This window comes from Perna viridis, chromosome 15 (genome assembly GCF_037379345.1).
Source record: "Perna viridis isolate PV_CMFRI_1.1 ecotype Kerala chromosome 15, ASM3737934v1, whole genome shotgun sequence".
Lineage (NCBI taxonomy): Eukaryota > Metazoa > Mollusca > Bivalvia > Mytilida > Mytilidae > Perna > Perna viridis.
Genome location: NC_142459.1, coordinates 11,554,825 through 11,569,208, shown reverse-complemented (window position 1 = coordinate 11,569,208; position 14,384 = coordinate 11,554,825). Strand labels below are relative to the sequence as shown.

General features: G+C 38.8%; 3 protein-coding genes across 3 annotated transcripts; all 3 read right to left on the bottom strand.

Moving 5' to 3' along the window:
• Positions 1-3,533: 3,533 nt before the first annotated feature.
• Positions 3,534-5,977, bottom strand: LOC148596936 (uncharacterized). The gene has a single exon (XM_088564287.1). It carries the CDS (start codon positions 4,901-4,903, stop codon positions 4,403-4,405), a length of 501 nt encoding a protein of 166 aa, XP_088420413.1. The 5' UTR covers positions 4,904-5,977; the 3' UTR covers positions 3,534-4,402.
• A 1,352-nt stretch (positions 5,978-7,329) lies between these two features.
• LOC148596935 (uncharacterized) lies at positions 7,330-8,283 on the bottom strand. The gene has a single exon (XM_088564346.1). The coding sequence runs from the start codon at positions 8,281-8,283 to the stop codon at positions 7,330-7,332; it is 954 nt and encodes a 317-aa protein (XP_088420472.1).
• A 4,143-nt stretch (positions 8,284-12,426) lies between these two features.
• On the bottom strand, positions 12,427-14,363 carry LOC148596934 (uncharacterized). Its single transcript, XM_088563150.1, has 2 exons — positions 14,027-14,363; positions 12,427-13,605 (listed from the first exon to the last, which is right to left on the bottom strand). The coding sequence occupies exon 2, from the start codon at positions 13,345-13,347 to the stop codon at positions 12,430-12,432; it is 918 nt and encodes a 305-aa protein (XP_088419276.1). The 5' UTR covers positions 13,348-13,605; positions 14,027-14,363; the 3' UTR covers positions 12,427-12,429.
• Between the last annotated feature and the right edge of the window lie 21 nt (positions 14,364-14,384).

Genomic DNA, 14,384 nt, shown 5'->3' with positions numbered 1-14,384 from the left:
TGATGCTCAAACATAACACACTGTAAAACTCAAATCTAACTTGGTATTTATATGCCCCAGTGATAACATGTATAGCAAAGCTGCATTCCCTTTTTCGACCTTGGTTTTCTGGTTAAGTGACTGATAATTTTCAATGCATTAAAGTAGGACGGTTAAAGGCCATATCTCAGGAACTATAAGTTCTCAGGTCCAACGTATCCCTAGATCTGCCACTAATATCGAAAGGTATTTACATGAGAGAACTTGTTTTTAATAAAAATTTTTTTATTCACATTTTAAACTGTGTTCATTGAACTTCAGTTTAGGCAAAACACACTAATTTTAATGAAATTTTACTCCTGAAAACACTTGAGAAATACAGATTTTGGATGGATGTAAAAACAGAGAGAGTTCAAGCATTGCCTGTGTTATATTTTCTGTCCAGATATCATAAGCTAGTCTTTACAAAATATTTTAATATTTTCTCATCAAAGCATTTCTATAGAAGGTCTACAATAGACTGTCGCTTTTGTTCTGCAGAGGGTTGCCTTGGTAGAAAATCATGGAAGTCATTGACTTCTTCATTGTCTCTCAGTCCTTCTTCAAGGTATTCACCAAAGTCATCTTCATTCAATAAACAAAGCTCGTGTAAAACGCAACAGCTTAGTATGAATTTTACAATTTGAGGAATATCCAACATGTCAACATATTTTAAACGACGAAACCTCCCTTTTAAGGCACCAAAAGCTTGTTCAATAGGCATGCGAGTAGACGAATGAATGAAATTGTATCTTTTCTGCTCAACACTGAGATTTCCAAAGTCTTTATAAGGTGTCATCAACCAGTTACTCAACCCATAAGCTGAATCCCCGATCAAATGTGTATTTCCAGGAAACATTTCTTCCTTATTATTTGAAACTTTGTCAAACAACGGTGAATTTTTTAAAACCCTAGAATCATGTACTGACCCGGGCCATCCGCAAAACACGTCATGGAAATGTAAATTTCTGTCACATACAGCTTGCAAAACAACAGAGGGAAATTTTTTTCTGTTGTAATATTGTTCTGCATCTACAGAGGGTGTCCTAATTGGGATATGAGACCCATCAATGGCACCCAAGATACCTGGAAACCCCTTTGCTGCGAAAAAAGCCTCAGTTATTCTCTGTACATGCATCCCTGTTGGCCACTTGATTAAACTGGGCAACATAAAACTACATATTATAGATGAAGTGCGGCGTACTACAAAATGTACGGTTGCTTCACATACACCAAAATTATCTGCTATATCTCTAAGTGTTTGCTGAGAACAGGCATACCTTATATATATTAATAATTGTTTCTCAACAGATATTCTCATGTAACCACCCTTATTTCCCACAGTTAACTTCTCTGACAGGTGTTGAATCAATTTGTCAAAAGTTGACCGATTCATTCTAAATCTGTTTCTAAAATCATCAGGGGTGTAAGCAGGTACTACACTTTCAACAAAGTTTTCCACTCTTGGAATTTTCCTGCGCTCATGGATGCATGCCAGAAATGCATCAAACATACCTCTTTTCTTAATATGTTGACTTATTTTAACATAGCTATTTTTCTCGAGCTCTTCGTCACCCTCAGATAACAATTGTATCAATAAATTGATTTGAAACTGTTGACAGTCAGCCATGTTTATCAAACTTAAAAAGAAAACCTACTTGTTTATTTAAAATTAGAAAACCATAAGTTGGTTTTGAACCAGTTCCAAACCAGTTTTCAAAACCGAGAACCAAAACCGAAACCAGTTTTCTAGCGATAAATTCGGCACTAAAATTGTAGCGTTGGCGAGTGCGTTGCAATATCGTCGCTGGGCTTCAAAAACGTTGTATAGAAAAATTGTAAATTTTTCAGGATCAATCAATCAATCATGTTAGGCTGCCTGCGCTGTTGACGCTATGGTTTCATCCAAGACACCACGTGGGTTCAAGCGCGTTCCCCACTCCGACTGATTGGGTTTTATCACGAAATTAAATACCACTTCCATAATAAATTTCACAAAGTTCAAGATTGATAGTGTGCAGTTGGGTAATGATATCAAAGGTTATTGTCCTTTTGAAGTTACATTATTTATATTATATTCCGTTTAGTTGTTTGAACATTGTATTATGTGTTTTGAACGTGATTAGTACTGTATCTGGTGTAAATCATATATGGATTTCAATTAAATAAATAATTTTAAGAAAACAAGTTTGTTCAGTGAAGGTCTATATTAATACAAAGTTTAAGATCAAATTTATTGAATTGTAACCGGTATCGGGAATCCCTGAATGCTAAGAATATATGGCAATGAATTTAAGTGGTTATGCGTTGATAATGTATCAAGTTTGTTTTTGTTTGTTGGGGTTTAACGTCCGAGCAGCAATATTTCAGCTATATTCGACAATGAACATGAAATGAAAAAATAGGATGGGTCACAAGGATAATAGGGCCGACAAATTTTGATTGCCACTAGAAAAAATGGGGATGTTTGTTTGTTTGTTGGGGTTTAACGTCCGAGAAGCAATATTTCAGCTATATTCAGACAATGAACATGAAATAAATGATTAAATGAACATGAAGTAAAAAAAAAAGGATGGATCACAAGGATAATAGGGTGATAATTTTGATTGCCACTGGAAAAAGAGGGATGGGTAAGGTCGGGCAATTTAGCCTCCTGTGGCGGAGCGCAAAGGTTCCTACTCCTATCGAATACCACAGCAGGGTTCTTTAACGTGCGAGGAACGTGGCATCTTTCCCAACACGGTGCACCACTATGGTTTGCGGTCAGGTTTTCCGTATTATAGCCTGACCACCCCAGCATGTAACACGCCAGGGGTACCCCATTCCACCACCTGGGGCACACATCCAAGTTGCTCTGTGGGCAGAGCGCCTAGCCCCCGGCTAGGTTTCTGAGCACTATATAGTCGCCTTTTACGAAAAGCTTAGCGCTGCTGCAGGCCTATTGTTCTGCCTTTAACATGTGTATTCTGTTGAATGTATATGTATTTGCAGATAGCTAACCAATACAATTGTTGAATTGTATGTGTATGTGGTGAAAAGCTAGCCCCGTGCAGGTCCGGGTGTTAAAAGAATAGGCTTACAGCAGCGCTAAGCTTGTCGTAAAAGGCGACTAAATAGTGCTCAGAAACCTAGCCGGGGGCTAGGCGCTCTGCCCACAGAGCAACTGGGATGTGTGCCCCAGGTGGTGGAATGGGGTACCCCTGACGTGTTACATGCTGGGGTTGTCAGGCTATAATACGGAAAACCTGACCGCAAACCATAGCGGTGCATCGTGTTGGGAAAGATGCCACGTTCCTCGCACGTTTAAGAACCCTGCTGTGGTATTCGATAGGAGTAGGAACCTTTGCGCTCCGCCACAGGAGGCTAAATTGACCGATTTTGCCCATCCCCCTTTTCCAGTGGCAATCAAAATTTGTCGACCCTATTATCCTTGTGACCCATCCTTTTTTTTCATTTCATGTTCATTGTCTGAATATAGCTGAAATATTGCTGCTCGGACGTTAAACCCCAACAAACAAACAGATTTGTGGTGTCAAGTACCACACTCTAAACACATAAATCAATAGGTGGTGTCGCAATACCACTCTCTTAACACCCAATAAACATGTGGTGTAGCAATACCACAATGAAAATGAAATGAATTAATAACTCTTTATCAGCTCACTTAGGTTAATAGAGCCCAAGGGAAACATAAAAACACTTACTAAATATGGTTAGAACGAGACTGCACACTTTAATTTAAGAGGAACTAGAGATTGCCAAAACTGTGAAAACTAAGATACCTCTATCGAAAATGACTTTTCCTACGTTTTCCCTTTTTTGTCCACTTTGAGTTAATGACAGCTAGTAGACCCTCATCAAAAGATTCATCTGGCTCCCATGAGCATGAGCCGTCTTCCCAATTGACTAATATTTCTCTACGACCAGCCTTAAATCTACCCCTAACAAGCTTCTTAATGCGATACTTCACAGTTGGGTCAACAGGAGTTTGAGATCTTCGGAGGTTTTGTGAAAGAGGGGCAGGTTCAATATCATGATCACTCAAAGATTCAATGTCTGACTCAGGGTCATTATCAATCTGTGGAGGGTTGTTCAAGACAAGTTTCTCCTAATTGGATCAGGGTGCATGTAAAGTTACAACTTTCAAGTTTGTCAGCGAATGTCTTTTCCATTGATTGAATAGCACTCATAAAAATGTTTTCCTTCGAATCTGGAGCATTTTCTCCCATTTTGATTGTTAACTCTGCTCTTTTAGCCCTTTCGATAAGATCTGCCACTGAGGTTGGATTTTGAGGCATAACAATGTTTCTGATTGACTCTTTTATACCTCTGTATAATAATTTAATGAGAAACTTTTCATTGCAACTATCATTTTTGTTGTATTTTAATGCTCGGTGAAACAAATATCGTCTTCATCAGTTTTGAAACGGTTAATGAATGAAGTTTTAAGTAGTTGTAAGGATTTTCTTACAGTAGAACTGGTCATATAATACCATTGTTTGGCAATGCCATCTAAATAGAAAGGTAGAACATTGACACCTTCGGCTGGCAAGATTCTTTGAAGTGTTAAGAAAGTCATAAACATAGACCACCATTGGGTGGCGTCACCTGACCCATTGAATCTTTCCAGGGATACTTGTACCTTTGGAGATCGTATTGGAGTTTCTGATGTCACTGGTGATATAGTCTCTGTGCCTGTTGATTGTAGAACTGGTCTGGTCTGGACTGGAAGGTCCACTAGGATGCCAGTCTCAACACCCCCTTCTGACCCTTGGGTTGTTTGGTTTACATCCTCTGTTGGTGGTATCGTCTCCGTCTCCTGGGAGGTGGATGTTCCTTGGGTAGAATTGTTGGGTCTCATCCTCAACCAATAACCACTTGACATCAATGATGAATCTGTCTGTCCTCTGGATCTTTTGGTTCGTCCACCAATTGACACACTACAATTTTCTTGTTTCGTGTGGGGGAATAGCTAGTAGAGTACAGACAGACAGACAGGCGCTAGTAATGACTGTATAGATTCAGGACACTGTTTGTTACTACGTAACTGACTCGGGGTCTTCTGACAGGCCTGGAAAACAGTGAATTATTTTGAACTTCTTTATTTGCTGGCAAACTCAAAAGTGTTATAACAATAAAAAACAATTTCATATAAGATGCATAAGTATACAATAATAGGATAAGAATAAACATTTAAATTCAAATATTTCACCCAATAAAATCTTCGTTACTAATGGATATCAAAAATAAAATTAAAAACTTTCTGAATTTGACAAATCACTTAATTTCACTTCAAAATTTAAAACACGAGGAGTATGAAACCATTGGCTTTCGTGACTATACGACTGGACACCTACCATCTTAATAAAACGTAAAAGAACATTTTTTTTTGTCGTTTTCCTTAAAAACGTGTTGCGGGAAAAAACCTGAATTATCTCCCTTTAACTGAACGCATTTTGGGACACACTAAGCGAGGGACGCTATCTCAATTATACAAAAACTAATAAAACAGCATTACGATCATATTTACACAATCAAATAAATCAAAATTATGAGACAAATAAAAGAATGCGAGAATATTAAAATATTACCTATGCCGTAAAGCAGACTATATGAAATGTTTTGGGACTTGCTAAACCAAGGACGCTTACATGGAAATAGGAAAATCTATCATCGATATCACAACGCTTCTTCTTAATATATTGAAAGTGTCAAATGACTCAAAAGAGCCAAATTTCTTAATAAACTTAATAAAATACTTGCATACAAAAGTCGGGCTTTTGCATGCCTTAGCCTCATTTAGAAGTAGCCAAAATTATCCTTCAAATTCACAATTTAGTCAGTGAATAAAAAAACCAAATTACTAAAGCAAGCAAATTAAATCTAGAAAAACTAAAACCTAATTTCCAATCATTTTAAACATCAAAATTACCATAACTTTAAATTTATAAAGAATTTATTTTAAAGAATAGGCCTGCAGCAGCGCTAAGCTTGTCGTAAAAGGCGACTAAATAGTACTTAGAAACCTAGCCGGCGGCTAGGCGCTCTGCCCACAGAGCAACTGGGATGTGTGCCCCAGGTGGTGGAATGGGGTAATGCTGGGGTTGTCAGGCTATAATACGGAAAACCTGACCGCAAACTATAGTGGTGCACCGTGTTGTGAAAGATGCCACGTTCCTCGAACGTTAAAGAACCCTGCTGTGGTATTCGATAGGAGTAGGAACCTTTGCGCATTGCCCCGTGCAGGTCCGGGTGTTCAAAGAATAGGCCTGCAGCAGCGCTAAGCTTGTCGTATAAGGCGACTAAATAGTGCTCAGAAACCTAGACGGGGGCTAGGCGCTCTGCCCACAGAGCAACTGGGATGTGTGCCCCAGGTGGTGGAATGGGGTACCCCTGGCGTGTTACATGCTGGGGTTGTCAGGCTATAATACGGAAAACCTGACCGCAAACCATAGTGGTGCATCGTGTTGGGAAAGATGCCACGTTCCTCACACGTTAAAGAACCCTGCTGTGGTATTCGATAGGAGTGGGAACCACTGCGCTCCGCCGCAGGAGGCTAAATTGCCCGACCTTACCCATCCCTCCCTTTTTCTAGTGGCAATCAAAATTTGTCGACCCTACTGTCCTTGTGTCCCATCCCATTTTTCATTTCATCGTCATTTCATGTTCATTTTATCATCCATTTCATGTTCATCGTCTAAATATAGCTGAAATATTGCTGCTCGGACGTTAAACCCCAACAATCAATCCGCCACAGGAGGCTAAATTGCCCGACCTTACCCATCCCCCTTTTTCCAGTGGCAATCAAAATTTGCCGACCCTATTACCCTTGTTCTTCTAGATTGTGTGGATTTTGCCAACATCAGGCAAAATTATTTTGACTGCGCCAATATGTTTGATTTGTTCAAGACCGTTTCATCTGAAAACATCATCGATTTCTTGCGGGACATCTGTTTATTTAATAAAATCTAAATTGGATACCTTCCTTAGTTTTTCAATATTTTAAATGTTTTATCGAATTTATGTTTCTATATGTATTTTATGTCTTAGGTTCACCTTTTATGTACCTTTTTATATGTAAATAGCTGCTTCTTTTTAATTTCATTATTTTACGAAGAGACTTTGATCTTAATTTTAATATTTTCCTTGCATTAAATGTTCTTGCCGTGATATGGCCCTGGTCGCCGAAACGGCAATAAACAACAACAATCAATCGTCCCAATCAACCGTAATTGCTACTATTTTCCTCAAGATTATCTTTCCACTAATGGTGACAGGTGATATGAACCCAAGAGGGTCAGAAACTATTCACTACAGACAGAATGCCTCGACGAGTTGCAGGTTTTCGTCTGTCGATATACTGATCTTAAAGGTATCTGAGCCTAAATCCCACAATAGTCCTAGACTACGCTGAGTGAGAGTGTCCTTTTCAAAGTCAAGATTTACCAAGCCTTTAGCGATGTCTTCTGATTTGAATGAGCTCATTACTTCTCCACTATTTGAGGCGAATTTATGGAGTCTTAATTGTCCATGTACTTTCATTGCATCCTGTGTCCTAGAAACCAAGTCGATAGCTTCGTCAGCTGTTGAACAAGACACCAGTCCATTATCAACGTAAAAATGGTTCATAATAATGTCCTTAACATCGCTTCCATGTGTCTCCTCTGCTAAACTGCGTATGCGTCTAAGACCATACATTGCGATTGACGGAGAGGGGCTGTTGCCAAATACATGTGCCCTCATTCTATAAGGTACCAACGGATTGTCAAATATGTTGTCTTTGTGCCACAAAAACCTGAGGTAATCACGATCTTGCTCGTTGACCAAGAACGAATGGAACATTTGTTGAATATCTGCGACTACGGCGATCATTTCTTTTCTAAACCTGATGAGTATGCCCAAGATACTATTTATAAGATGTGGCTCTTGTAGAAGTTGATAGTTAAGTGAGATGCCTTGGTACGTAGCAGACGAGTCTAATACCCCGCGTATTCTGTCTAACTTGTGTGGGTGATAAACACCGAAAAGCGGTAAGTACCACCGCTCTTTATCTGGTGCCAACTCTGCATGGTTACGATCGAAGATTTGTTCCTTAAAGGTCATAAAATGTTCCTTTTTCTTAACATTTTTCCTCAGGGAATAATCCAGTGAACGAGCCCGATTCAACGCCAAGTCGAAGTTATCAGGTATAGGTTCCTTGTTTGCACGGAATGGCAAAGGTGCAGTCCATTTGCCCTCAGTTCCTATGTGAAATTCCTTGTCCATGACTTCAAGGAATTGTCTATCGTCTGTAGATAAACCTGGAGTGTTATCATCATTCCTAGTCTCGAATATGTCAAGGTGAGTAACTCTCGTCTTCCTTTTACTCAAATCACCATCCGATATGTTTACGACTTGCTGACACTTGCTGGAGGTAAGTGAATTTGAACATTATCTGATCCTTCTACTAGCTCTTCAGCTAAACGACCATTCGTTACACACGTTCCTGAGCAAGATTGCATGGTGTACTGTACTGAGTTAGAGTGTATTCCAAGACTCTCAAATAACGTACCTTTACCGAGAGACTTATTGCTCTGATCATCGAGCATTGCGAAACAATCAACAAAATTGTCACTTTGACCTTTCTTGTATACACGCACTGGGACGATACGAGCACATGATTTACCACGAAACTTTCCGCAGACTTCTGTACATTTTGCTTTTACTAAGATGGTACCAGTTACCTCCTCGCCATGAATTTGCGCACTAGGAAAGTCTTGTTTCGGTTTCATTGACTCCTGAGAAATAGGTAGAGCTCTACAGTGTCTATCGCTTTTACAAACATTACATTTGTATCTTCGCCTCACGTTTCTTCGCAAAGTGAGAAGTGGTTTCACAACATCTGTAACAAACGTTCTTAAACTTTAGAATTTCTCTCCGATCATGAAAACTTTTACCTCTGAAGGCGTTACAGTGTGTGCGTGCAGGTCCGGGTGTTAAAAGAATAGGCCTGCAGCAGCGCTAAGCTTGTCGTATAAGGCGACTAAATAGTGCTCAGAAACCTAGACGGGGGCTAGGCGCTCTGCCCACAGAGCAACTGGGATGTGTGCCCCAGGTGGTGGAATGGGGTACCCCTGGCGTGTTACATGCTGGGGTTGTCAGGCTATAATACGGAAAACCTGACCGCAAACCATAGTGGTGCATCGTGTTGGGAAAGATGCCACGTTCCTCACACGATAAAGAACCCTGCTGTGGTATTTGATAGGAGTAGGAACCACTGCGCTCCGCCGCAGGAGGCTAAATTGCCCGACCTTACCCATCCCTCCCTTTTTCTAGTGGCAATCAAAATTTGTCGACCCTACTGTCCTTGTGTCCCATCCCGTTTTTCATTTCATCGTCATTTCATGTTCATCGTCTAAATATAGCTGAAATATTGCTGCTCGGACGTTAAACCCCAATAATCAATCAATCCGCCACAGGAGGCTAAATTGCCCGACCTTACACATCCCCCTTTTTTCCAGTGGCAATCAAAATTTGTCGACCCTATTATCCTTGTGACCCATCCTTTTTTTTTCATTTCATGTTCATATAGCATCTGGTCCGTATGGTGGTAAACGTACGTTCAATCCCTTGATGTCCTAAATCGTCATGGCACTTTCTCAATACTTTGTCCCTCAGAACAACTGGCAAAATCAACTGGTTTATCTCACCATTTATCGGATCACGTATCCTTCTATAAAATATACCATTTACAACAATCATTCTGTCCCATTGACGTAAAAGAGTAACTAAATTTCTATCTAACTTGTGTATTTCTGACCGTGAAGGTTTAACCTTAGTGTTCCAAATTGCAATAAATTTACTTATTACTGAATCAGAATTTTGTAAATTTCGAATTTCACCTTTGTCAAAAGTTGGTAAAGTTGTATGAGCTTCTTCAACAAAAACAGTTTGACAGTCTTCAGACCTAACATTCTGAACTACATCACCTGGAACTGCTGTACCGGTAGCAAACTTCTGTAGCAATGTTTTTATATCTTCGGACTTTGCAAGTTCTACCTTATTATGTGTTCTAGACAAAGCGTCAGCATTTAAATTATGCTTTTGTTGTCTATACCTGACATCAAAATCAAACACTGCTAATCGGGACAGCCACCTCTGTTCCTGTGCTGAAAGTTTTGACGTCTGCAAATAACATAATGGATTATTATCGGTATAAACAGTAAACTTAGAACATAATAAATAGTCTCTAAATTTCTCAGTTATCGCCCAAGCTACTGCCAATAGTTCTAACTTTCTAGAACTATAATTGTTCATATTTCGCTCGTTCGGTCTTAATGCTCTACGCGCATAAGCAACAACTCGTAATTTTCCTTCCACATATTGAGATAACACAGCACCTAAGCCTTGCATACTTGCATCGGTTTCCAAAACGAATGGTTTATTAAAGTTTGCATATGTCAATATCGGTGCAGAAACTAAGTGTTCTTTCAACGTATCGAACGCTTTTTGACAATCGGTGTTCCAATCTTTTCCAAAAAGTTTACGTGGATGTGGTGTATACTGCTGAGCCAATTGATTCAAAGGAGAAGCAATTTTGCTAAAGTCTCTAATATAACGTCGATAGTAACCAGCTAATCCCAAAAATGATTTCAATTTCTTTACATTTGACGGAACTTCAAAATTTTCTATAGCACTAACCTTGTCAGGATCTGTGTGTATACCATCAGCAGACACCACGTGACCAAGATATCTTACTTCACGCTTGAAAAAATGGCATTTTGAAGGCTTCAGTTTCAGTCCATGCTGTCTTAAACGCTGAAAAACTACTTCAAGACGTTTTAAATGATCATCAAATGTACTAGAAAATGTGATAATGTCATCAAGAAATACAAGCAAAATTTGAAACAGTTCATTTCGAAAACAATGCTGCATTAACCGTTGAAATGTAGCCGGCGCATTGCAGAGTCCGAAAGGCATGCGTAAATACTCGTACAAACCCATAGGAGTAGTAAATGCAGTTTTCTCAATATCATCATCATTCATTGCAATTTGGTTGTAACCAGAAGTCAAGTCCATCGTAGAAAATAGTTTAGCGCCACTGAGAGCATCAAAAGATTCTTCAACTCGCGGAAGCGGAAATGCGTCTTTGTTGGTTTTCGAGTTAAGTAAACGGAAGTCAACACAGAGCCTCAGAGAGTTATCTTTCTTTCTGACCAAAACGATCGGCGAAGCATAAGGGCTGGTGCTTTCACGAATGATCTTATTTTCTAGCAACTTTTTGATATGATTCTTAACTTCCTCATATTGTGTTGGCGGTATACGCCTGTATGGTTGTACGATCGGTTTATCATCTTGCAGCCGAATGGTATGCTTAACGGTAGAAGTGAAACCAACATCATTATCATCTTTTGAGAAAACATCTTTGTATCTATAAAACAACTTTTGAACAGCGTTTAACTCAATTTTGTTAACAGATAGATGGCTTATATCAACCGGCATTTCAAATTGTTTATAATCATCATCAACTTTAGAATTCGGAACATCAGAAAATGGTAAATTACTGTGGAAAATTATTTCTTCAACAGAATCAGTTCGAATGAACTCAATACGTGACCGATTGTTTTGCTCGACTTCTCCTTTCATAAGAATGCCAACTCTTGTTTTTGGTGCAATATAAATGTCATCACTGCCTAGGTTTGCGACTCGAAATGAAAAATGACCACGTTTGACGGTTACAAAAGTGTGTACTACGACTAGTGAACTTGGCAAATGTCCGCTTGATTTTAATGGTTCTATTACGGCATCATATATTCTAGGAAGATTTGGTCCTGTGCCATTTAAAGTAACAACAGACGAAGCAGGTATGCGTACAGGAGAACTAGCGCAAACTTTAGCATAACCAATAGTGTTCAAATGTTCATCTTTAATGCAAGCTTTAAATTGCTCTTTAAGTTTTGAATTTTCCGCAATAGTGGATACTTCTTCGCAAAAGTTCCTGCCAAAATCAAATTCTAAAATGTTTTTTACAGCTCCTAATGATATTCATACCTAATAGCCCTGGAACCAATGCCTTCCTTCTTCTTGTGACTGGATCAGTGGAATCTTTCACAATCAATACACCACAGCTTTTCAACGTTTGTCCCATCACTACCATATCAACTTCCACATAACCAATATATGGAATAGAAAGTCCATTTGCAGCCCGAAGCTGCAAAGCTACGTCAGTACGTAATAGAGTACAATCCCGCAGAAATTTATCATAGAACGACTCTGTAACCGAAGAAATAGTAGATCCCGTATCCACTAAACATTTAGCCTCTGTGCCTGCTATGGCAACGGTAACCACCGGACACTTTCCTATCAAATAATCACAATCAACAGAGTCCATATATCCTCCATCTAACATGGGACTCGACACGAAAGATGGCGCTAGTTTCCCTGCTTATTCGGACAATCAGCAACTTTATGACCCGGCCTTTTACACCCAAAGCATAAATTAGAAGAACGTTGTTCATTGTAGGATCTATTCTGACCAGATGGCTTGGAATTGACTGTTTTTGTTAAAGCATCGATCTGCTCACTTTGTTTCCTTACTATCGCGAAAAGCTGATTCATTTTATCATCATTAGAATGCTGATCTTTCAGTACATTTGAATCTACCTGAACTTTCACTTTAGGTACGGGATCATTTATCTCCTCCTCTTCTGACCACATAATCGCTTCTTCGCGGAGACCGAGAAACGTAATGTCTGGATCAGATCTAACTAAACGCTTCAGGTGCTTCCTAAGCATGACATCCTGTACATTTTGGGAAAACTGATCACATAGTGATTTGTCCTTGTTCGGAATCAATGAATCATCTTTTCTAATTACTTTCCGGATTAAATCCATTAGAGCATAAGAATACTCACGTAAGGATTCGCCCTGTCGTTGCACTCTGTCGAGAAAATTTTTCTGCAGCTTTGTGATGTTGTCCTTCCCACCAAATGCATCCTGCAGAACTTTCACAATTCGACTAGGATTCTGTCTAATACCGTTCGATCTATATTTAATTTCTTCCTTGGCTGCACCTTCCAAAAACGAATAAATGAAATCAGCACGCTCCTGACGAGACATTTCACGTGTGCAAGACTCAACATCTTCAAGCCAATCCTCTACGGTCATGTTATATCCGGAAAACTTTGGTACCCTTCTGTCACGCTGAACATATATAACAGAACGTTTCTGGTCGTATAGTTGTTCATCATTCTCCACGTCTTCATTATCATCAGTTGTTTTCATCTGGTTAAGTTGATGCTGTAGTTCAAGAACTTGTCTTTGAAGCGACTTACATGTAGGGCGAGACATCCTTACAGGTATGTTACTCGGCAAACTCCGTGTAGTTCACTTGGTAATGTTCGACATCTTCCGGAATCCTATCAAAATATCGTCTGCTTAATGCCTTTAACCTTGCTTTCCCGCCTTGCCAGCAGTCAATGCCTTCTACATAATTGAATTGTCGACGACGCCATTCTGTGACCAAGTGGGGCGTGATGGTAAATGCTGGCCCAAATATAACACGAATGTGGAACTACTTTTATTAACACATAGAAGGCATTGAAAGATCTACAAAATAGAGAACAAAAGGAATAATGAATAAATATACAAAATAGACCAATTATTGTCAAATACATGCAAAGCATAGAAAATCATTGCAAATATTCAAACAACTTGCATAAATCAAATTCATTTGCATGTTCAAAACAATTCAACTTAACGAACACACGAAAAGAACACAAATCATCAATTGAATATTTAAATGTAATACCCACAGTTAACTATAATTGTACACAACTGACCATTTAAAGTCCTTTATAAGTACTCACTATAACAAGGTATAACATTAAATCAATTAAACTGATTCAATGATCTGCAAAATCAATAAAACAAATTGAAATAAAACATTGAAATACAAAAATGCTTTAAATGCAAATTGCCAGTACGAAAAATGAAAAGTAAGAACATGAAAAAGTAACATCATAAATACCTTATCTGCTGGCTATACTTCTAACAATTAAAAGCGGACATTCATCTTGGCCTCCCAGTTCCACATTGAAATACTATAAAAAGTTCTGAGTATTTATACCAAAATATAGTACTACTCACAAGTGGAAAAACTAGAACATCCAACCTCTAAATATATTAAATCCAATAACAACCAGTGAGCAGATTTTCAGCACAATGCGAAGAAAATGCAAAATGCAACGAAGCGTAGAGTAACTCAGACCACTGTAGAGAACAGATCAAAATTTCGAAAGAAATATAAGTCAATAAATGGAAAACAATAATTATTTTGATAAGTAAAAATCAGCTTGTCCACAGTAGTAAGAACCTCATGACTTGGA

Excerpts from the sequence above, each read along its gene's own strand:
- LOC148596934 (XM_088563150.1), bottom strand. The coding sequence starts at position 13,347 with ATGTCTCGCCCTACATGTAAGTCGCTTCAAAGACAAGTTCTTGAACTA.
- LOC148596936 (XM_088564287.1), bottom strand. The coding sequence starts at position 4,903 with ATGTCAAGTGGTTATTGGTTGAGGATGAGACCCAACAATTCTACCCAA.
- LOC148596935 (XM_088564346.1), bottom strand. The coding sequence starts at position 8,283 with ATGGACAAGGAATTTCACATAGGAACTGAGGGCAAATGGACTGCACCT.